We start from the raw sequence: 24879 nt of genomic DNA on the forward strand, positions 1-24879 counted from the left end.
GTCACCTGATCTCCGAGGATCAGATCCTGCCTGGCGCCTTTTGCCCCGTCATCTCCTCAGACAATTCCGAGAGCCTCTGTCGGATGGCCCTAGTCCCCTTCGAATGGGGGGGGGGTCACCGGCAAGTTAAAGGTGGCGGTCCGAACCTCCCAGCCCGTGGACTGCCTCCTGGGCAATGACCTTGAGAACTCCCCGTGGGGACAAGTGGAACGGCTAGCCCACCTCGAGATGATGGGCCTCCCCGAGTGGGTATGCGCCACCACGCGCTTAATGACTCTCCGGGCACCTCCCTCCGAGGGGGAAGAGCCCATGCCGCTAGACACCGCCACCACCCCCGAGATCCAGAATACACCACCAGAGGCCAACAACCCCCTTCTGGACGAGCCGACCGCTCCCGACGAAGGGTCAGTGCCTTCCGACCCCGAAACCCTGACTCACCTCGAGGACTTGCCAGAACTGGCCCAGTGGCCCTGCGAAGGGGGCCCCTCCCGTGAAGAATTCTGCCAAGAACAATCCACCTGCCCGTCCCTCATCGGACCCCGACAACAGGCCGAGGCCCAAGCAGCAGGCGACCAGACTGGCACCCACTGGGTATACTGGGAGGACGGCCTCCTGTACAGCGAACAGAAGTCGGCCGTGTTGGGATCGGCCCGGGTGCTAGTGGTACCCCTACGCTTCCGAAGTCTCCTCCTGGGCCTGGCCAATGATGTACCCCTGGCCGGACACTTAGGCCAAGATAAGACCTACCAACGGCTCGTCACCCACTTCTATTGGCCCAAGATGCGAGCAAATGTGGAGGCCCACTGCAAATCCTGCCCCACGTGCCAGGCCAGCGGAAAGAGTGGGGGCAAGTGCAAGGCTCCGCTACAGCCCTTCCCCGTCGTCAGTACCCCTTTTGAGCGGGTAGGAATTGACATTGTGGGACCGCTGGACCCCAAAACCGACCAGGGCCACCGGTTCATCCTCGTCCTAGTGGATCATGCCACCCGTTACCCCGAGGCCATCCCTCTCCGCACCGTGACGGCCCCCGTGGTGGGCCGGGCCTTGATGGGGATCTTCTCCCGCATGGGGTTCCCCCGCGAAGTCGTGAGTGACCGGGGTACGAACTTTATCTCCCGTTATATGAAATCCCCCTGGCAGCAGTGCGGAGTATCGTAAAAATTCACCACCCCGTACCACCCCCAAGGAAACGGACTAGTCGAGCGCTTTAACAAAACGCTGAAAGGAATGATCATGGGCCTCGAGGAACCCCTACGCCGGAGGTGGGACGTCCTCCTCCCATGTCTCCTGTTCGCCTACCTGGAGGTTCCCCAAAAATCCCTGGGGTTCAGCCCATTCGAACTATTATATGGACACCCCGTCCGAGGACCCCTGAGCCTGGTCAAGGAGGGGTGGGAAACAACCCCCCGGGGGACCCCTCCGGACGTGTTCCGATACATCTTGGCGCTCCGCAACCAGACCCGAAAATTCAGGGAACTCGCAGAAGCAAACCTCGAGGCCAGTCAAGAAGAAATGAAGCGCTGGTATGACCAGAATGCTACGCTGGTCGAGTTTCAGCCGGGCCAACAAGTCTGGGTCATGGCCCCGGTGAGACCCTGCGCTCTCCAAGATAAATGGACTGGGCCCTTCAAGGTGGTCGAGCGGAAGAGCCAAGTCACATATCTCATCGATGTGCAGTCCCCGCGGAACCCCCTACGGGTTCTCCACGTGAACCGCCTCAAGCCCCACTTTGTACGGACCGAATTAAGTCTACTCCTGGCCACCGACGATGGGGCCGAAGAAGACACCGAGCCCCTTCCAGACCCCCTGGGGGCGAAGGAGACCAATGGATCCGTGGAGGGAGTGAGACTGTCGACTGCCCTCACAGCCCAACAGACCGACGACTGCCGCCAGCTACTAGGGCAGTTCGCGGACCTCTTCTCCCTGACCCCCGGGGTCACCAGCTGGTGTGTCCACGACGTGGACACCGGAGACAGCCCGCCAGTGAGACATCGGGCCTACCGGGTCCCTGATCGGGTCCGGACCTGCATCCAGACCGAGGTGGCAAAGATGTTAGACCTCGGGATGATTGAACCCTCCGACAGCCCCTGGGCCAGCCCGGTAGTCCTGGTTCCGAAAGCGACTACCCCGGGTGTTGCCCCCGAGCTGAGGTTTTGCGTGGACTACCGAGGCCTCAATGCGGTCACCCGAGCAGACGCTCACCCTATCCCCCGTGCCGACGAACTCATTGACCGCCTTGGGGCCGCCCGCTACCTCAGCACCTTCGACCTGACCAGTGGGTACTGGCAGATTGCCCTCACCGAGGGAGCCAAGGAGCGCTCCGCCTTCTCCACCCTGGATGGGCACTACCGCTTTAGGGTGATGCCGTTCGGAATGAAAAATGCCCCGACCACCTTCCAGCGGCTGGTGAACAGGGTCCTGTCCGGACTAGAGGGGTTCAGCGCAGCATACCTCGACGACATAGCGGTCTTCAGCTCCCAATGGACCGAGCACCTCCAGCACCTCCGTCAAGTCCTGCTGGCTCTGCGCCGAGCCGGCCTCACCGTCAAAGCTAGCAAATGTCAAATTGGGCACGGCTCCGTAACCTATCTGGGGCACCAGGTGGGGAGTGGGCAGGTCGCCCCCCTCCAGCCGAAGATCGACGCCATCTTGTCCTGGGAACCCCCTGCAACCCAAACGGAAGTCCGGGCCTTCCTGGGCCTCACCGGCTACTACCGAAGGTTTATTAAAAACTATGGCAGCATCGCGGGCCCTCTCACAGAACTAACCTCCAAAAAACACCCCAAGAAAATACACTGGACTCCCTCCTGCCTGAAGGCGTTCGACACCCTAAAGGCCGCAATGTGCGCGGCTCCAGTGCTCAAAGCACCCGACTACGCCCAGGAGTTTGTGGTCCAGACGGACGCCTCGGAACACGGCATCGGGGCAGTCCTCTCACAGTACGACGACAAAGGCATAGATCAGCCCATAGCCTTCATCAGCCGAAGGTTACTGCCCCGGGAACAGCGGTGGAGCACAACTGAACGAGAGACGTTCGCAGTAGTCTGGGCCCTCAAAAAGCTACGGCCCTACCTGTTCGGAACACACTTCCGAGTGCAAACAGATCATCGACCCCTGCGGTGGTTGATGCAGATGCGAGGGGAAAACCCCAAGCTGCTACGCTGGTCCATCTCTCTCCAGGGGATGGATTTCACTGTGGAACATCGCCCCGGGACTGACCACGCCAACGCGGATGGCCTGTCCCGATTCTTCCGCTTCAGCGAGGAGAACTCCCAAGTGGATGGGTAGTTCTCCCCGCCTTTCAGCTGGGGGGGGGCACGTGTGAGACCGGCCTCGTGGCGTGGGCCCTCCCGACCAGCAAGTTACACTACAACCACGCCGAACCTCGTGGGCACGGCCTCCCGGCTTCCGTGGACCAACATCCCGAGGGCCGACCAGATCCCCAACACGCATGCCCGGCCGAGGGAGAACGAAACCCCCCCCCCCAAACCAGACCGAGAGGCGCCGACCCTGTCACACCTCTGGTCTCTCCCCCGAGGGAGGTTTCGATCGACCACCAGGCCCCCGGTGAGCGGGCGCCTCGCCTGCTGAGTGTCTGGAGTCCCTCCCAGACCTACCTGAACAGATCAAGGGGCCGAGCGACAGGAAACCCCGACACACCGCCCCCCAGGCACCAGACCCCTCTTCGCGAGGACTCCGGACTTCAAAGAGGAGGGGGAGTATAACAAGGGGTGCTGAAGGGACGAGAGGCAGGGAAGACCTGGACTGACGAGAGCCTGCGGACTTGGTCGCGGCTCGATCGCTCCCCGAACAGAAGAACGCTACCCGAACTCTGAACCATCTGAGCCCTGCTGACGCGGTCGCGGCTCCCCGAACTCTGAACCATCTGAGCCCTGCTGACGCTGTCGCGGCTCCCCGAACTCTGAACCATCTGAGCCCTGCTGACGCTGTCGCGGCTCCCCGAACTCTGAACCATCTGAGCCCTGCTGACGCCGTCGCGGCTCCCTGAACTAAGACCCTCCGGTGCCTGCTGAGTGACTCGCGGCCCGCTCCTCAAAGAGAATCGGCAGAGATCGCCGAGAGAAGCAACATCCCCTCAGCTCGAGGATTGAGAGCTGGGCGCCGGATACCTCGCAGAGACACTGATTGAAAGACTGTCCCGCTACCCCTTTTCCCTCCATCATAAGATCGCTGCCGCTTGTGGCATTAATCCTGCACCTGCCTGCCGGATCATAAAGATCCCTGATAACCACCGATAAAAGCTTATTATCTTGCAACGATTTACTGTGTGGTGTCCCTCTATCCGCAGAAGAGAGAAGCGTAGCGTGTGCGATCCTAGGTGCGAGACCCTTCCAGGAAGGGCCTCCCTGTTCTTGCTCGGCCTAACTCTGGGAAAGGTGGGCCTCAGGGTGGTCAGGAACACATTCCGCAGCCTCCCCGGGGAACGCCTTCCAACATTGAGCATGATGTCAACTCAACAACCACTTTGCAACAAAGTAGATTCTTTCAAACCGACTTTAGCTGGGCACCTGATGAAAAAAATTCAAAGTTTTAACTCGGTCTCCATGACAACCAGCATGCATGTAGGGCTTTATACTTGTCCCTCATGTGTCCCCTATGTAATTTGGACATTCACACACAGGTACGGTGAGTTCCAGGGCCCTAGGGCACCCCAAATGCATAGAAACGGCCCGTACACGCGCGTGTACGGGGCGTATCACTATGGGTACGCATACGCGAGCAAAGCCATAGTGAAACGGCCCGTACACGCGTGTGTACGGGGCGTATCACTATGGGTATGCATACGCGAGCAAAGCCATAGTGAAATGGCCCGTACACGCGCGTGTACGGGCCGTTTCACTATGGCTTTGCTCGCGTATGCGTACCCATAGTGATACGCCCCATACACACGCGTGTACGGGCCGTTTCACTATGGCTTTGCTCGCGTATGCGTACCCATAGTGATACGCCCCATACACACGCGTGTACGGGCCGTTTTACTATGGGTAGGCCTACGGTAGCACTCCCATAGTGATGGGGAACGTACACACGCCCTCAGAGCGCATGTACGGTGCATTTCACACCTGACAGTGGTGACAGGCAGCACACAGAAAGGAATAGAGCTGACATACTTGTCCAAGGCTGGACATCAAGGCATTGTCTGTGCAGTACTACATGTGTGGGGCACAGGTGTGTCAGGCTGTAATGTGGCACATTACTCCTGAGTTGTGAAGGCAATAGATGTATGATGAGATGTGTACAGATGTCATGTGTGATGGTGGACTATGTGCCAGACATCCCCTTCACTCCTTTGACATGTGTGCATGTAGTACAGAACACTTGTGAAAAGCGTCACTGCCATGGCACAGTCAACAACACACGCAACTGTCCCCTGATGCCAGCTACAGGGGTTTTCACACCTGACATGTGATGTGACTACCCGTGTTGCACGATGTGACTATGTCATGTATGTGTCGTGTGTTCCCATTAGCTTGCTGAAGGTGTTTGGTCAAATGCATCTGCAGTTGCTGCAACCAACATGTGTCTGTGTGTAGATGGCCATGGCACAGTGTTACGCATACCAGGCCACATGTGGAATCCGACGTAAGGTGTGTGTGTGTATGCATCGACACAGAGTTTCAAAACAAGGACATATCTGCATCCTCTCAATGTATGTGGGATCATTCTTGAAATGTAATCCTTCATGGCAAGGTGTGTGGTCTGTCCTTTTTCTATTACATGTGACCTGTGCCTCTAGTGTTCCGCAACCTGTCTGTACAATAAACATCCTTCCTCTGCACATATTTGGTTGTCTGTAACTCCTGCAATGCGTCTGCCTGCTCACTTACACTGGCCCACAGCTAGTTTCATGGCATGGCATTATGAGGTTGAGAATAAACGTTTGGAGCTGTCTCTTAGTAGGAGTGTCACATGGCTGGCATACGTGTCCAGGGCATATTGCACAGACCTGACTCTGTATGTAGCATATGTGTATTGCCTGTTGACCATGTGCTCAGTACATTGACATAGGTGGTGTACTGTACTCATTCTTCGTTGTCCCTTCTAATTCACTGCAGGGCTCCGCCTCTCCCTCGAGCAATTCCAGACTTGGCTGACATGCGGGAAAATGACTGTATACGCCGCTACCGCTTCCCCCAACGTTTGATTGAGGACTTGACGACACGGCTGGCAGCACACCTCCAACCGCTACACAGGTATCCTGGTGCACTGACACCCAAGGTGAAGGTGATGGCAGCCCTACATTTCTTGGCCACGGGTACCTTTCAACATACCATTGTCCATGTCGGTGGGATGTCCCAAACCATGTTAAGCCGTGTTCTGCATGATTTTTTAGAGGCCATGTTGGAGCACCTTGATGAGTTCATAAAATTCCCAACTCCTGAGCAGTTGACAGCTGTCAAGCGTGAGTTCTATGCCCTGGGAGGGATGCCCCATGTCATTGGGTCCATAGATGGAACACATGTGGCTTTGGTACCACCACAGGCACAGGAGGTAGCCTTCCGTAACCGCAAGCATTACCACTCCATTAATGCCCTTGCGGTGTGTCTTGCCAACATGGTGATTTCACATGTCTGTGCTCGTTTTCCAGGATCAGCACACGATGCATACATTATGAGGCGTAGCAGGGTGCCTGAAATGATGCTGCAGCTGCGCAACGAACGAGCATGTATTGTTGGTGGGTATACTCTGGCAGTCCTGTATTTAACGTCATCTTCCTGTCTTACTGCTTCTCCTGACCCACTCTTGTCCATGATGTTTCCATGTAGGGTACGCTGGCTATCCCAACATGCCATGGCTGATCACGCCTCTCCGCAACCCCAGCACGGCTGCCGATCACCGCTACAACAACGCCCATGGGCGGACCAGGCGAGTGATAGAGAGGACGTTTGGCCTCCTGAAGAGCCGATTCCGTTGCCTCCACAAGACCGGTGGCGCACTCCCATATGCACCGGTGAAGGTCTGCAAGATATTCCTCGTGTGCTGCATGCTGCACAACATGGCAGTGGAGAAAGCTGTGCCACTCATCCTGGATCCAGATGAGCAGGACCATCCACCCGTGGAGGATGAAGGGCTTGGGCACGAGGCAAGTGATGTGGAGGAGGAGGAGGCGGTAGAGGACATGCGGAGTCGGCTCATACGCGAATTCTTTGCTTAGTGGTGAGTTCCAGTGTCTGAGTGTGCACGCATTGGGCTGTGTGTGGCATGTGTTGCAATGTGTGTGTCCATCTGCATGTCTTCCAAGTGAGTCTGAGGTGTGTTTGGATGTGTCACTCGAGTGATGGTGCAATAGAAGAATGTTTTTCCAGAGTCATCATTGTCACCTAGCATGTTGACAACCTAATACGTGTCGAGTACATGCACATGCATGCGGATGTACTTCTTTTGGCTGACTTCTGGTGTGTCTCCCATCCACAGGTACTTGCGCATGCTGTCTGCTGGTGGCATCGTTGTGCTCCTGCTATTCCTCATGAACACAGCAACATGTGCTGAATCAGCGTTACATGCATGGACAAGTTTGAAAATCTCCTTCAGGTAAGGGATGCAGCACGGCTTTTTGGGAGTGGTATTTGTTTTGAATGTGTGTGCACTGCTCCTGTTCATGTTTGGTTACTTAGCATACATGTAGAATCACCATGGGGCACATGACCTGGAGCAGAATTCACCTGAATTGATGGTCAGACTTGGTGACAGTCATCTGTAATGGGATTGTGATGGAGCCATCAATGTGTGTAACACTGGCCTCGGAAACATACGGGTTGCACCGGGTTGACATGGTGTGTGAATTCCCCATTAGGGGCTCAATGGTGTATAGCAGGCTCTCCGTGAGCAGCAGGGGGTGTTTAGCTGTAACCCGTCACTTGTGTGCCAGTGCCATGGATTTCCAGCATCTGTGGTGCTAAGGGGGGTGCCAGTGTTGGTCCCACGTGTTCATCCACATGACCTGTGTATGTGTTGACAGAGTTGCATTAGCATTCCGACACACATGAGTAATAAAGGTGTCCCTCTGCCTCCAAGGTGCCTCATCTCTGTCAATGGTGGTCTGTTGCCACTGTGCATGCGGCATCTCAGAGATGGTGCATATGAGTCTATGTGTAGAGTAGCAAGATGCAAGCTGTTTGTCAGGGATTAGATTCTGTATTGTGCATGATGTCCATGGCTGTGTAGGTTTTGTGGCATGTCAGTCTCCACGACGGCCACTGTGCCGCATGTGAATCCATTGTGTGTGTGTGCCATGTTGAACCAGACATTCCTTCCTTGACATACACCTTTTGCATGGTTCCTTCCTGAGATCCTTGTCTTTGTGTGCTACTTGTGGCATTGTTTCCTTGACATGGCACATGCTGCTGCAGGCCCTGCTGCAAGGGCACCCAGTGTCCACGCAAACAAGCTGGTGTCCATCATGGATTGCTTGCTGACATGTGCTATGCTGATCAGCAGCATCTGTGCCTCATGCGACAGCACACTCTGCATTATGCACAAGATCCCCAGTTCCATCCACCTCAAGGCAAGAGGGAGGCCATCCCCCAGGTCAACTATGGCATCCGTGTCTACTCCTACCCTGCACTCTACGGACATGTGCGTTAGAAATCCCATGATACTTGTCCACATCCAGGGTGCATCTGCACAGCTCTGCTACTACATCCGGCGACCAGGCCACATCAACGTCCAACAGAGATGGGGGGAGTGGATCACTGCCAGCTGCAGGATGACCTTCTCAATCCACGCACACCCTCAGGTTGCAGCCCACACCCACAACACAACCTTGTGGCACTGTGATCCAACACCCAATTGTGCCATCTCCATGCATCCAACCTTGGCTGGCCCACCATTCTCCACATCCACCTGACTCAAGCATGCAAGACATGGTTCTGCCACGTGTCTACACATACCTGGGACTCCCACCCCAGGACACTCTACATGATCCCTGACCTCTGCGCATGACTGTTGCTCTTCTAAATAGGTCTGTGGGCACAGTTGTGCGGGCACCCCCTCAGCTGGTTGGGCCCATCACGGGTGAGTATGGTGCTCCATGTCTGTCTTGGATGGTACGTTGTGACCCATGTGTGTCCTGTGCCAGACTCAGACCCCAGGGTATGGTGGTTCGGAGTTAATTCAGAAATCAGGCATGGTTTGACTTTACAACACACACATGTAGTGGAATAATGGAAAATGACGGCATCATCTTGTGATTGTGAGGAATTTTATTAGTGCTGGGGTACGTGTTTGGGGGAGTGACAAGAGGTGCTTGGCGGGAGTGTAGAATCCAAAGTTCACAGGGGGAGTTGGTGTCCTTGCCATTGACAGTCATCAGAGTCTGTGCCACAGTCTTTGTCAACATTGGTCAGACAGTGACCAGCAAGGCCATGTGGCAGAGAATGTCCTTTGCTGCTGTGCTGCTGTTGGGCCATAGGGCCAGGTGCCAGGCCAGGTGACCTGGGAGATGGTGATGTTCCGCTGACTCTCACGGTCTTTTGCGTGGACGACCCACCTTCCTGCGGGGATCCTCAGACGCCTGGCTTGACGGTGCAAGGGACGCTCCGTCAGATGAATCCTCCTCCTCCTCCCTCCCTGTGTGTGGTGCTGCTCTACGCCTGGTGGCACAGGGAGGGTTTGCCAGGCTTTGGGCGATCTGACAGAGGGATTGGCTCACGTCCCTGTGCACCGCCAAGTGCTCTGCATGTCTTGCCTCCATCCTGGCATGATGCTCAACCTGCAGGGCCTTCATCTCATTGAGGGTCTCCACTATCTGGGCGATGCCTCTGGAGTCACGCCGGTATGCGTCCAGGATGGTTCTGACGTGTGCCATAGCCGGGTCCTGGGCCAACTGGGCAGGTTCGGGCCTCCGCCGTCCTCCACTCCCACCACCCCTGCCCACTTGCGCCTGGCCTGCCGTTGTGGGCACATCGGGTCTCCGGGACCCCTGAGGGATGGCATTTGCGGTGTCGCCTGCCTCCTCCTGGGTGCCCGGAGAACCTTGTCCCTCCTGGACAGACTGGCTGCGTTGTTGTGTGCGGGCAGGGCTCCTGTGTGTCTCCTGGGATGTGGCAGGAATGGGGGTGGTGGTTGGCACAGTTGTACCGGACGCAGGTGCTGCAGGTGGATGGACACCAGAGGGGCCAGGTTGGTCTGGGTCATCCACGGAGTGGTGAGAGTCGTCGCTGCCGGTGGGGTCCTCTTCACGCAGAGCCTGGTCCTGTGAGTCTTCCCCCCCAGTGTTGGGGGGAGATCGATGACGTTGACCTGTGTGTGAGAGAGACAGTGTTAATTGTGTCACATGCGACATCCATGTTTCATTCTTTTTTGATTTGGCACAGTTCCTCTGGGTGGTTGGATTTGGCTAGCATTCCTCACACAGTACACTTGTGCATGGGTATGTCCCTTGGCCACAGCTGTCGACACTTTACCTATGTGTGACACAATCTTAGTTGATGCATATTTTGGGAACGCAGTCAGCAGTGTAGTGAGCGGGCGTAGCAAGCCAAGCAGAGCCGCCTTACGTGTTGCACTGTACGTGGCCAAATGGTGTTTTTGCCATGCTATTTGAGAATGCAGGTAGGTAACTTAACAATTTGTGACAGGGTTCTGACGAACACAGTGGGTAGGTATACTGGGTGTAAGGTTCTGTTTGTGCCTGCAGCACGGATGTACTCGTGCACAGATTGACACATGGCCTAGTGTTTATCAAAGGTTGAAGGGGGGGTAAAGGCACTGTCAAACCTTGTCTACATGCACACAGTCCACCTGCTGACGAGCGGACATGACCACACCACCCAAGGGTGATTTGGTCTCCCTCTGTCTCCCTTTCTCCCTCCCTCTGTCAGCCTCCTCCCTCTGTCCGTCTCCCTTTCTCCCTCCCTCTGTCAGCCTCCTCCCTCTGTCCGTCTCCCTCTGTCTCCCTTGCTCCCTCCCTCTATCAGCCTCCTCCCTCTGTCCGTCTCCCTTTCTCCCTCCCTCTATCAGCCTCCTCCCTCTGTCCGTTTCCCTTTCTCCCTCCCTCTGTCAGCCTCCTCCCTCTGTCCGTCTCCCTTTCTCCCTCCCTCTGTCAGCCTCCTCCCTCTGTCTCCCCTTCTCCCTCCCTCTGTCAGCCTCCTCCCTCCCTGTCTGTCTGTCTCCCTGTGTCCACCTCTGTCTCTGTCCCGCTCTCTGCCCCTCTTCCTCCCTCTGTGTGTCACCCTCTGTCACCTCAGCCCAGCTTCCTGGGCACACACAGTTTGCAGGTCTTGCAAAGGCCATTTGCTTGTTCATGTGGGTTTGTTTCTTCTCTGCGGGCACCCATTGGGCGGAGTGTCTGAGTCTGCGCTGCTGCTGTGGCGGTGTGTGCTGACACTCTTTCAGTGTGCTGCGTCTTGATTGGCTGCTGTTATGTGCAAATTGTGCCTTCATACCCATGTCGTCCTGCAATGCGGCCACCATTAGTAGGCAAAACAGTACTGTGTGGGGACACACTGTTTGTATGGCTGTGCCCTTAGCCATATGGGCTGAGGGCATTGTTGTGTGCTTCAGAGTTGCTCTATGTTAGTTTTGAAGCCCACCCTCCCGGCATCAGGGACATCCTGTCTTGTGTTGGTGTTTTGTGTGGCCTGTGACTTGGCATGGCCTTGCTTGGGGCATGGGGCATGGAGGCGCTAGTGGCATGTGTGTGTTTTTGGAGTGTGGTTGTGTCCGGTGCTGGCTTTGGGGGGGTTGCGTGCATGATTGGTATTTGAGTTGTATATGGCGTTCCCCCATGTGAGGTGAGTTGTTTGTGTACTCACCAGGCTCTCGGACTCCTTCTAGTCCGTCTACTATCAACGGCAGCAGCGTGGCCATCACCTTCTCCTCCCAGGGATGGTAGTGTACCGGTCTGCGGGCCGGCCCTCCTCCAGTGATGTTGGCCTGGTTGTGCTCGTCCATCATTTTGCGGCAGACCGTCCTCCGCAGATCGTACCACCTGGCTTGGCACTCATGCCTGGTCCTTCTGGTGGACCCAACAGCATTCATGGAATTGACTATCCTCTCCCACATGGCAGTTTTTTCTGATATGCTGGTCCGTCTGATCAATGTTCCGAAGAGCTGTGGCTCGACTCTGATGATTTCGTCGACAAGGGACTCCAGCTCGTCCTTTGTGAACTTTGGATTCTTGTTGGTGGGCATGGTGTGGGGTGTGGGTGTGGATGGTTGTGGGGGTGGGGGTGTGGATGGTTGTGGGTGTGCAGGTGTGTGTGTGTGAATGTGATGAGGGTGTGTTTGTGATGGTGGTTGTGTGAAGGAGTGCAAGTGTAAGGTGTATTGATGGTTGAAGTATGGTGCAGTGCGTTGTCTCTGGGGTCTGGCAGCAGTGGATCTGTTGCAAAGGATCATGGTTTGTGTGTGTTGGGCCTTTTTATTGGTCCATTTGTGGGTGTGGCTGTGTTTGAACTTTGGGTGGGTGTGTTATAAGGAGTGGTAGTGGTTTGGGCCTCTGTTTCTCTGTTTGTCAGTTGCAGGTCAGTGTATAGGATGTATTTGGCCTTGTTGGATATGTTTTGTGGTGTTGTGTGCCTCGGATTGACTGTCCTTGTGTTTTTTTGGTTAGTTCTGGTTCAGTAGGAGTGTTTTTAGCCTCTGTACGGTGCGTACATGGGCCATGTTGTTGTACAGTGCTGTCCTTTGCTATGGCTTAGTACGACTCGTACATGCCCGATGTTGGGTGAGGGTGCTGGTGTGTGGGCCTGGGGTAGGGTGCGTACGAACACGGGTGGGGGTACGGTCCGTACATACACTGGTGGGGTGGGGGTACGGTCCGTACATACACGGGTGGGGTGGGGGTACGGTCCGTACATACACTGGTGGGGTGGGGGTACGGCCCGTACGTACACTGGTGGGGTGGGGGTACGCTCCATTCATACACGGGTGGGGGTACGGTCTGTACATACACGGGTGGGGTGTTGGTACGCTCCATTCATACACGGGTGGGGGTACGGTCCGTACATACACGGGTGGGGTGGGGGTACGGTCCGTACATACACGGGTGGGGTGTGGGTACGCTCCGTACATACACTGGTGGGGTGGGGGTACGGCCCGTACATACACTGGTGGGGTGGGGGTACGCTCCATTCATACACGGGTGGGGGTACGGTCCGTACCTACACGGGTGGGGTGTTGGTACGCTCCATTCATACATGGGTGGGGGTACGGTCCGTACATACACGGGTGGGGTGGGGGTACGCTCCATTCATACACGGGTGGGGGTACGGTCCGTACATACATGGGTGGGGTGGGGGTACGCTCCGTACATACACGGGTGGGGTGTGGGTACGCTCCATTCATACACGGGTAGGGGTACGGTCCGTACATACACGGGTGGGGTGGGGGTACGCTCCATTCATACACGGGTGGGGGTACGGTCCGTACATACACGGGTGGGGTGTTGGTACGCTCCATTCATACACGGGTGGGGGTATGGTCCATACATACATGGGTGGGGTGGGGGTACGCTCCGTACATACACGGGTGGGGTGTGGGTACGCTCCATTCATACACGGGTAGGGGTACGGTCCGTACATACACTGGTGGGGTGGGGGTACGCTCCATTCATACACGGGTGGGGGTACGGTCCGTACATACACGGGTGGGGTGGGAGTACGGTCCGTACATACACGGGTGGGGTGGGAGTACGGTCCGTACATACACGGGTGGGGTGTGGGTACGCACCGTACATACACTGGTGGGGTGGGGGTACGGCCCGTACATACACTGGTGGAGTGGGGGTACGCTCCATTCATACACGGGTGGGGGTACGGTCCGTACCTACACGGGTGGGGTGTTGGTACGCTCCATTCATACATGGGTGGGGGTACGGTCCGTACATACACGGGTGGGGTGGGGGTACGCTCCATTCATACACGGGTGGGGGTACGGTCCGTACATACATGGGTGGGGTGGGGGTACGCTCCGTACATACACGGGTGGGGTGTGGGTACGCTCCATTCATACACGGGTAGGGGTACGGTCCGTACATACACGGGTGGGGTGAGGGTACGCTCCATTCATACACGGGTGGGGGTACGGTCCGTACATACACGGGTGGGGTGTTGGTACGCTCCATTCATACACGGGTGGGGGTACGGTCCGTACATACATGGGTGGGGTGGGGGTACGCTCCGTACATACACGGGTGGGGTGTGGGTACGCTCCATTCATACACGGGTAGGGGTACGGTCCGTACATACACTGGTGGGGTGGGGGTACGCTCCATTCATACACGGGTGGGGGTACGGTCCGTACATACACGGGTGGGGTGGGAGTACGGTCCGTACATACACGGGTGGGGTGGGAGTACGGTCCGTACATACACGGGTGGGGTGTGGGTACGCACCGTACATACACTGGTGGGGTGGGGGTACGGCCCGTACATACACTGGTGGAGTGGGGGTACGCTCCATTCATACACGGGTGGGGGTACGGTCCGTACATACACGGGTGGGGTGGGGGTACGCTCCATTCATACACGGGTGGGGGTACGGTCCGTACATACACGGGTGGGGTGGGGGTACGCTCCATTCATACACGGGTGGGGGTACGGTCCGTACATACACGGGTGGGGTGTTGATATGCTCCATTCATACACGGGTGAGGGTACGGTCCGTACATACACGGGTGGGGTGGGGGTACGGTCCGTACATACACGGGTGGGGTGGGGGCACGCTCCATTCATACACGGGTGGGGGTGCGGTCCGTACATACACGGGTGGGGTGGGGGTACGGTCCGTACATACAAGGGTGGGGTGGGGGTACGGTCCGTACATACACGGGTGGGGTGGGGGTACGGTCCGTACATACACGGGTGGGGTGTGGGTACGCACCGTACATACACTGGTGGGGTGGGGGTACGGCCCGTACATACACTGGTGGAGTGGGGGTACGCTCCATTCATACACAGGTGGGGGTACGGTCCGTACATACACGGGTGGGGTGGGGGTACGCTCCATTCATACACGGGTGGGGGTACGGTCCGTACATACACGGGTGGGGTGGGGGTACGCTCCATTCATACACAGGTGGGGGTGCGGTCCGTACATACACGGGTGGGGTGTTGATATGCTCCATTCATACACGGGTGAGGGTACGGTCCGTACATACACGGGTGGGGTGGGGGTACGGTCCGTACATACACGGGTGGGGTGGGGGCACGCTCCATTCATACACGGGTGGGGGTGCGGTCCGTACATACACGGGTGGGGTGGGGGTACGGTCCGTACATACAAGGGTGGGGTGGGGGTACGGTCCGTACATACACGGGTGGGGTGGGGGTACGGTCCGTACATACACGGGTGGGGTGTGGGTACGCACCGTACATACACTGGTGGGGTGGGGGTACGGCCCGTACATACACTGGTGGAGTGGGGGTACGCTCCATTCATACACAGGTGGGGGTACGGTCCGTACATACACGGGTGGGGTGGGGGTACGCTCCATTCATACACGGGTGGGGGTACGGTCCGTACATACACGGGTGGGGTGGGGGTACGCTCCATTCATACACAGGTGGGGGTGCGGTCCGTACATACACGGGTGGGGGTACGGTCCGTACATACACGGGTGCGGTGGGGGTACGGTCCGTACATACACGGGTGGGGTGTGGGTACGCTCCATTCATACATGGGTGGGGGTATGGTCCGTACATACACGGGTGGGGTGGGGGTACGCTCCATTCATACACGGGTGGGGGTATGGTCCATACATACACGGGTGGGGTGTTGGTACGCTTCATTCATACACGGGTGGGGGTACGGTCCGTACATACACGGGTGGGGTGGGGTACGGCCCGTACATACACTGGTGGGGTGGGGGTACGGTCCATTCATACACGGGTGGGGGTACGGTCCGTACATACACGGGTGGGGTGGGGGTATGGTCCGTACATACACGGGTGGGGTGTGGGTACGCTCCGTACAAACACTGGTGGGGTGGGGGTACGGCCCGTACATACACTGGTGGGGTGGGGGTACGCTCCATTCATACACGGGTGGGGGTACGGTCCGTACATACACGTTTGGGGTGTTGGTACGCTCCATTCATACACGGGTGGGGGTACGGTCCGTACATACACGGGTGGGGTGGGGGTACGGTCCGTACATACATGGGTGGGGTGGGGGTACGGTCCGTACATACACGGGTGGGGTGTGGGTACGCTCCATTCATACACGGGTGGGGGTACGGTCCGTACATACACGGGTGGGGTGGGGGTACGCTCCATTCATACACGGGTGGGGGTACGGTCCGTACATACACGGGTGGGGTGTTGGTACGCTCCATTCATACACTGGTGGGGGTACGGTCCGTACATACACGGGTGGGGTGGGGGTACGGTCCGTACATACATGGGTGGAGGTACGGTCCGTACATACACGGGTGGGGTGTTGGTATGCTCCATTCATACACGGGTGGGGGTACGGTCCGTACATACACGGGTGGGGTGAGGGTACGCTCCATTCATACACAGGTGGGGGTACGGTCCGTACATACACAGGTGGGGTGGGGGTACGGTCCGTACATACACGGGTGGGGTGGGGGTACGGTCCGTACATACACGGGTGGGGTGTGGGTATGCTCCATTCATACACGGCTGGGGGTACGGTCCGTACATACACGGGTGGGGTGGGGGTACGGTCCGTACATACACGGGTGGGGTGGGGGTACGGTTCGTACATACACGGGTGGGGGTTCGGCGCGTACATCCGTGGCCGGGGGGCATTTTGCGCGTACATGCGGGGTCTGTGGTGGGGTGTTCGGCGCGTATGCGGGCACGTGTCTCCATGCTTGCTATGGGTGTTCGGTCCGTACGGTGTTTTTTGCATACAGTTGTGAAATCGAAAGGACGGGAGTGATCGTACTTGCGCGGTCGGACTTCATTTTTCCGATTCGTACGGTAAATCGTCCGGGGATGTGTCGGACACAATTTCCGACCCGAGGACGTGTGGGGGAGTTTTCCGGATGTGATTCGTATGAAGTTTTTCCCATGCGAATCGTACTTGCCAGTTTGTACGGTACTTGTGCGACTCGTACGTAAAAAAATACGGATGCGAGTCGTACGGTATTTTTTTTTACCGGATCGGAATCGGCACCTTAATTTACAGTTGGCGCTAAGTTTCTACGTACATGGCATCACTAGCGAATGCAAGCTGACAAACGAAGTGAAATATTTATCATAATATATCTGAATGGTCTATATCCTTTCTCTTTTGCGTATTTTATTGAAGGTGACCACTTAATGACAGAAGCAAGCAGAGAAGCAACGAAGAAGTGAAAAACTATTCAGAGGCAAGGATACCCTCAGTGAGCACCATACCTATGCTCGGTAAGCACAACACAGTCAGGGAGAAATGTAGGATGTAGACAACCTTCTTATCCCTGTACCACCCATTCATGCTCCCACCTTCACCAAACCAACAACGCGTACCCCCCTTTACCAGTGCCAGGCCGTTGACCATTGTAACATTTGCTTATCGCAAATATTCAGTCTCCTAGGGTCTTCTTATGCATTCTATCCTTCTGTTACGCATAATGACACCCAACCTTACACTTTAAGCTGGGCCACAGTCCTGTGCTTTTAATGGATTATAGCATTTGAATAGCGGTTGCCTATCTCGAACGAGGCCCCTCAAAGCTCTCTCTGGGTAGTCAACAAGCAGCTTCTCAGTTTGCTATGCATGGTTTGTAGTTTCTGTGCTCCCCAGTGTTGCCTATGTGGGATGCAAGCGGTTCGGACATGTGGCTAGCATGGTCTCAAACAGAAACCCGTGAGAGAGACAATAGCATTTGCACAATTCTACTTACACTTACCTCACCATGCTTAACATCATCATTTGGTATGCGCACCATGTGGGGAGTTATCCCTTTAATTATGCTTGGGAAGGTGTGTATTTGTACTGCAGTCAAAGGAGGGCGTAATGCAATGGAACAAGCCTCCATTAATGGATGCATCTGTGGAGCTCACCTAGGAGCGGAGAGGCTATGACCCAGAAGACCAGGAGAAGCAGTTCACACATGGGTATATGAGGTCCACCCCACAGCAGATGTACAACCCTAAGGAACTGGTAGAGAAATGTATACATGAGCCTCTGAGGTCAATCCAGGTGCAAAATGCAAACCTAAAGAAATCAGCAGATTCCACTCATTATGTGGTTACCCAGGAACAGAATACTATGACTGAGGCAGATCAAGAAACACCATTCCTCCGCGGGTGCACTCAAAAGCAGTAATGCAGCAGCCATAGGAGATCTGGAGATCCTGGAAAAGTCAGCACTACACTATTTGTACCAGGGCCGCTAGGGCCCAGAAGCAGAGGTGTTGTGAAAATGGAAAGTCAAAGGACCCCAATTGTGTGGTGATGCCGCAATCCAGGAGATCGCGACAAACTAAACGTAAGAGGGTCAATAGGTCCACCGATCAGAAAGAGGATGCTGTGGAGTACCAACCGCATTTACAAAGCCTATCCTTGTGCTTCTGTTTATATCTAGTGTTCCTTAGCCTCACACACTTATTCCTCTGCAGAAGAAATGAGACTCCATCGATTCCCGAGAGCAGAAAGCAGCTCAGGGTTTTGTAGCAAAACTTTAGTTAAGTATGTGAAGCCATCAATTATAAAACACCTGGAAAGCTACAGCAAGATATCAGTGACTTTTTTAATGTAATTTTTGTTTTACCAAGTATAAAAATACAAGAATTTGGTAACAGCTTTTTACGTTTCCCCCCCAAAAACAGTACCACCTTCTGTTGTTGTTCTTGTGGGCGATGAACCAACTTCAACATAGCACACCTGAACAATGACATATACAAATGGAAAAAAGAATTCAGAAATGAAAAACAAAACAGTTCCAAGACCCTCAGTTGCATCAAGTTCTTTTGTAAGCCAATAAGGAAAGTTGGCAAAGTTGACGAGACGTACAAAATGCACTTCTACAATTGTTGCTGAGGGAACACCTACCTACCCAGCTGCCAAGTTAGATTATGCATTCTCGCTGCTACAAGCAGGCCCGAACTTGTCGTTTGCTCCTCAGCCCATGCCATGCTGCTCTACCACCAGCACGCGTCTGACTCAAAAGATTTGTTTTCTACTCATCTCTTTGAGTCACGTGGCAACAACATAACCCTCCTTGCGACTCTTAAAAATTTTACATGCTTGAGCATTGTATACACGTATGACTTTCAAGGAAAGAGAAACTGTGATCTCCTGGCAGGTATGGAGCAGCTTTTAACACAACATGTCAAAATAAAGCTCCAGCGTTCACTGGACATTTCTCTAATCCCACTGTTAATTAAAGATAACAGTAGTACATGCTTCAGGATTAAAAAAGTAGATTTTGAAATATTCCACTTTAAGCCAAAGTGTCAAGCCTCTGGCCCAACCTTTTCCGAGTGCAAAGATTACATTAGCCATGACTTGGATGAATGAAGATGGGGGTTCTACAGGCAGGGCCTCTTCTGATCTTGGATGCTGCTGTCCTCTTAAGAGATGATGCTAGACAATAATATTTCTTCTGGGTAAAATCAAGTGGCGTCTAATATAGCTTAGAGGGCAATTTAGAGTTTATCCAAACAAGGTCAACAACTTAAGGGGGTAAAGGGGACAAGAAGCAGCATTTATTCTGTTACCATAAACGTGCATACGTTCATCGAAACGTCATGCTAGGATACTCTACACAAGCTAGCCACTTCCAAGATAGCCAACCATTAAATCTGGTCAAATACCGTCAGTCACGTCTCAAAGAGCGTTGAAATACAATCAGGTGTCAAGAGTGACAACAACCCTTTTTGGAGTGAGGAGTGACGCCATGACCCTCTTGTAATTTTGGAAGCTCGTTAATGAAGTGGGTTACCAAGACTAGTCAACCACGTGCAGCTAACCCCAAGCCTTTTATAGGGCAGAATATTTTCTGGTAAAGCCCTGGAGCAGAAGCAGGCACTAAAGACTCCCCTCTATAAACAAGGGAGCAGAAATCATCCCAGACTACACATTACAGCACCAGGAAATAAGAAGCAGAACTCTGTTCATACAACAGATGACTCTTCCTGATCTCCTTTCTCCATAAATACAGGAGGAGCAGTGCAGGCGGTGGCTCCATGGGAAATGCACATCAGGCACCTATCACCGTGGTGGGCTCGGGGATTCAATCCAGCAATGTCACCAACACTCAAACCCGTGTTTAGCAGTACAGACATTTTCACTCCTTAGATACCTTAAATAAAGCAAGTCACACAAGTGTTCATCTGCCAATGCCATGGCCGAAAAACTCAATCCTAGCTAGGTTTTAGGTCATGCGACAACTGATTTACTAGTGGAACTGCAGTAAAACAAAGGTCGCGAACTAGACAAGGACTAGTCTGTCAGGAAATGCCTGGTGCTTTTGACCGTTCCATACTGCCTGACTAGAGACAGTCACAATCATCTGGGAACCTTGGTTTGGCACCATCACCTGCTGTGATCCTGTAGGGAAATCACACACTTCAACGGTTCTGCACAGGACAGGCATGCTTTATTTTGTCTGGGGGATATCACAAGGTTTAGATCTACAAACAAGTGCAACATCACTTCATGGACTAACCTTGGTGAATTAGCAAACACCTTGGCGAGAGTAGAGTTAGTCTACTCACTACCTGCTTTCTGGGCCAGACTTCGCTCTCCCAGATCCTCTCCGACTCAAAGCTTCTCCCAGTAAATATCATGAACACGCAATGGGCAGGGCTTGCTAAGCGTTTAAAGGACTTTTCTTGCTTTACAGGCCTATGAGAAATCAAAAAAGAAACAGCTCTGTAGGTTGCAGCAGCAAATTCCACATTGAACGTGTTGCTGCTGCTATAGTTGTTGGGAGTACCTTCTCTCCAAGTACCAAACGATAATTTCTAAATCAGTTTAAGCTTATTGAGCAATAAATAAATATCTGTCCATGAATTTACTAAAAAAAATAAACGGCATGCCTACAAAAAACGTTATCAAGCTAAAGCTTTGTTGTAGTCGTGAGATGCCTGATCTCAGGGCGGTACAGGTTACACTGCTGGACTTTATGCCAGAGATTAAACTGATGTAACTTCTTGTATTTTCTAAGAGTTGAGTAAAAAGAAACAAAAAGAAAAGACAAAAACCCACCAAGAGTGTAAATACTACACAAAATGATGCCAAGTTCAACAAAGTTTTCCAGCTCCCAGGAGAGGAGTAGCTCTGCTAAGGAATTTATGTTGAAGGCTTCCAGCACTTTCAAGCCTCGTGCCTAAGCCCAGAGACCAGTGTGACCCGCACAACAGCATGTTGCAAAGGTCTGAGCAATTCTCTGGCCAGTTGATTGTCTCACTGTAACACATGAATTTCCGTACCCATCTCTTGATCACTAAAAGTCTGAGTCAGCGTCCATCAGCTCAGTGTCCACAAGGTTCGCTCTGGAGTGAATAGGGGCCATGCCCGCCCGTCGAACAGGAGTTCTTTCTCCGTAGTGGAAGCTCCCTGATGGCAGGGAGCTTGGCACCAGATCCATGCCTGAGTGTCGGTACGAACCATTGTAATGACTCTGGCGGGGGAGGAATCTAACATTGCTCCGGTGCTCCTCCTCCTCCTGTGGCACCCTATCTGGGGCACATGGGTTTGCAATCAGATTCAATGTTGTGTATCTCTTGTAGCCTGGATCACCGTCTAAAGCGGACGGCATATACAGGCCTCTGTGGTCAGAGTAGGAGCCTGGCAGGACCTCCTCCAGGCCCTGGGGATCCCTATTCTTCGACACCAAGCACTTCTGCTTTGGTAATTTTGGGAGCCGAGGAACAGCTTTAGAAGGCCATGCTGGATTGTAGCTCTTGTCTGCCACCTCATCCATCGCTCCAAGGGGACGGACTTCCTTCTTGCGTCTCCTTTTCTTTTTTTTCTTGAATCCTTGATATTGTAGCTCTGGAGGGATGCTGGAGTCTACAAGCCACATTTTAGCCCTTTCCTCTGGAGGTACTAAACAAACAGAAAAGATTAACACAGTGAAAGAGCAATATTAGACAATGTCAAAACTCAGATTTCGCTTTAAACATTGGGCTCTTAACAAAGAGTAAAAAAATGTAATGCTCAGAGTCAACACTTTAATCTTTAATCTTACAGGCAATCACCAAGTACAAACTTCACTGCCACAAAAGCTTCTTGTTGTAACTGTAGGCACCAGCTGTGCATACTATTATCCATAGGACCAGAAAACATTCAGAAAGTGGTAACAACTCACTTCCTCTTTGTGGTCTTTAGCCTCATTATCATTCCCTTATGCATATAGTTCCTATTAAGCCACTCACCCTTGGCCTCAGACACATATTTAAAGCCTGCTTAAATCTGTAGGTTCTATAGCTCTTCCTACAGGCCCAGAAAGGGAGCATTCTGTGCTACCAGGTCTTAACCTACCTCCGCTATGCTGTGGGCCTTGGAAATGCTACAAGAGCTGCCTCTTACCTGAAAGATAGGATGATTGTATATGGGCTTTTTCATTGGTTACTGTTGATGTCCTTTAGAAATGCTGGCTTTTCATTGGTGAATACACTTAAGAGTCCCTCCATTTGGAATTTTGTATCCTCCCATTAGGGCTGCCCCTCTTACGTGTGTTCTTACTGTTCAGGTTATGTATACTTAGAAAGAACATTTTTTTAGTTAGCCTGCCGCTTTGCTCGCTAACTGTTCTGTTTACTTGTGCTGTGAAACTTCTGTCGCATCATTTACTTGCCCTTGCTTTTTTATCCTGTGCCACCCCCTCACACCTCCCACAACACTGCTTTGGTTGCTTCATATCACTTAATCCTTTTGTGTTTCTCCCTCCCACAATACTGCTCTGCAGGTCCCCACCACCCCTCCAAGCCCACTGCTGTTTTGTTCATTTTTTTGTTACTTTCCAAATGCTTTTATTTAAAGAGCGTGGTGAAATTGACCAACATCACAGGACGTTGAGCCTAACAGCAGACTTGAACCGAGATCCCCAGCTCATCAGTTGGCAGCTCTAACGCTGGGCCATAGCCTTTGCCTAGTCATGTTGCAGGGTGCTGTACCATATGCGGCCAAAAGAGGTCCCAAGGAACACCTAGTGACAGCCTGTGGTACTGCATCCTCACAACACTGCTTGTTTTAAGGTAGAGTCGGAACTGCCATTTTTACTCCAAGCGCTACGGCACCTTTGCAGGTGTACTACATTAAAAATAAACACAACTGAATTCTTTATTTTATTAGGTGGGGAGGGCATATCTATTGCATAGATAAAAAAAATAGGCATTTATAATGCCAATTGATCCAACTCCAACAAATGCGAGGCCTACTGCATTTCCAATGCATGTTTTACTTCCATCCCAGCAACAGCAAGGGAGGAGCCTGGAGAGCGAGTCTCAACTGATTGCTTCAGAACTGTCTGAAGTTGCACAGTGGGAGAATGCAGCTGTTTTTCCATCTTATATTTCAAGGTGAGAGGTAGCTCCTGCTCCCATAGTTTCCCTATTTATTTTGGTTCCGAAGGGTGTTAATAGCCTTATTGCAATTACCTGCTGGGCAACAATAACTGTTAATTATCTGCAAGGAAGATAATTCATAATCGTATTAGGCGGGTATTAATACAGATAAATCTCGTTTCTGTTCACAATGTCACATAACTATCACCTCAACGGTTCTAGTTAGATGACTTTAGAAAATCACCTCATCTAATACAACTTGACACTGTTAGACCTGTCAGCCCTTTGGGTGGTCACTCCTCATCATTATTTATTTTGTCCCACTTTTGCCTCAAACCCTGTTAGTATTTTTTCCTTTTTGGGAACCACCAGACTTTTTAGTATTGATGCAGATTCAGGGAGCCATTTTATCTACCCCTGGAACTTCTGTCTGAGGGCCTCGAGCACAAAATGGTGGCCACCTGTGACATCATCAGAACCCACTGGAACCTACTAGAACCTTCTGCAACATTCTGGAACCCTGTGACAGTTGGAGGCGGTTTGGAATGTTGGGAAGCTAAGCCAGAGTTGACAGTTGGAGCTGGCAGTTGGCACCTGACTGGTGAAGAGAGAGCAGCATAAACCTGAAGGAGGAAGGAGTGAGGCAGCAGGGGTGGAAACTTGTGCCTGGAGTGGGGTCCATAAACCCACCCTTGATACTAGTCCCTACTGACTGAGCCCAGCCTGGAGCCCTGTGTGGGAGAAAGCAAGAAAAACCATCTTGAGGACCTGGACAGCAGGAACAGGCCTTAAAAATAAAGAACAGCAAGTACCTGACCTGGTTACTGGTAACTACCTGAAGTCCGACGTCGAGAAGCCTAGAGACCTGGAGCCCGAGGTGGAGAAGCGGCGCTGACTGGAAAGCAGACGTCGTACCCGGAGCCGCCAGAGGTCGAGAGAGGGCGCCGACGGAGGCCGTGGAGAGTACCAGAGGTCGAGGAGGAAGTCACCCGAGGTCGAGTGAGCGGCGTCGACGGGGGAGTGAAGTCCGCCCTCCGGAGTCGCCGGAGACCGAGGTGAAGCGTGCCGGAGGTCGGGAGTGGAGGTCGCACTCCGGAGTCGCCGGAACCTGAAGAGAATCGTGCCGGAGGTCGGGAGTGGAGATCACACTCCGGAGCCGTCGGAAGTCGACATCGAGCCAAGACTGCCCGACGTCATCAAACCGGAGGTCGACATCGAACCGGAACCGCCTATCGACGTCGTCAAGAACTGACATAGCGCCGAGGCCGCCGACATCGAACCGGAACCGCCTCACGGCGTCGACACGACTCCAGCGGCGTCGGAACTTCATAGAAAAGGCAGTAAGTGGAATAGAGGGCGCCTAAGGCCCTGTGAAGCCCTAAGAGACATCCTAGGGGCTAGAGAGGTGCTGGAACCAGCTTGATTGTGCCAGGGGTGAGCGGAGAC

The 24879-nt window shown here is 53.6% G+C and overlaps 1 protein-coding gene across 1 annotated transcript in view; it reads right to left on the minus strand.

Moving 5' to 3' along the window:
* Positions 1-18654: 18654 nt before the first annotated feature.
* Positions 18655-24879, minus strand: part of SMO (smoothened, frizzled class receptor) — a 143261-nt gene continuing 137036 nt past the window's right edge. Inside the window, exon 12 of the mRNA XM_085653641.1 lies at positions 18655-21973. Within this exon, the coding sequence (XP_085509767.1) occupies positions 21369-21973 (605 nt within the window). The 3' untranslated portion in view covers positions 18655-21368. The remainder of the gene's footprint in view (positions 21974-24879) is intronic.

Source organism: Triturus cristatus, chromosome 4_1 (genome assembly GCF_964204655.1).
Source record: "Triturus cristatus chromosome 4_1, aTriCri1.1, whole genome shotgun sequence".
Classification (NCBI taxonomy): domain Eukaryota; kingdom Metazoa; phylum Chordata; class Amphibia; order Caudata; family Salamandridae; genus Triturus; species Triturus cristatus.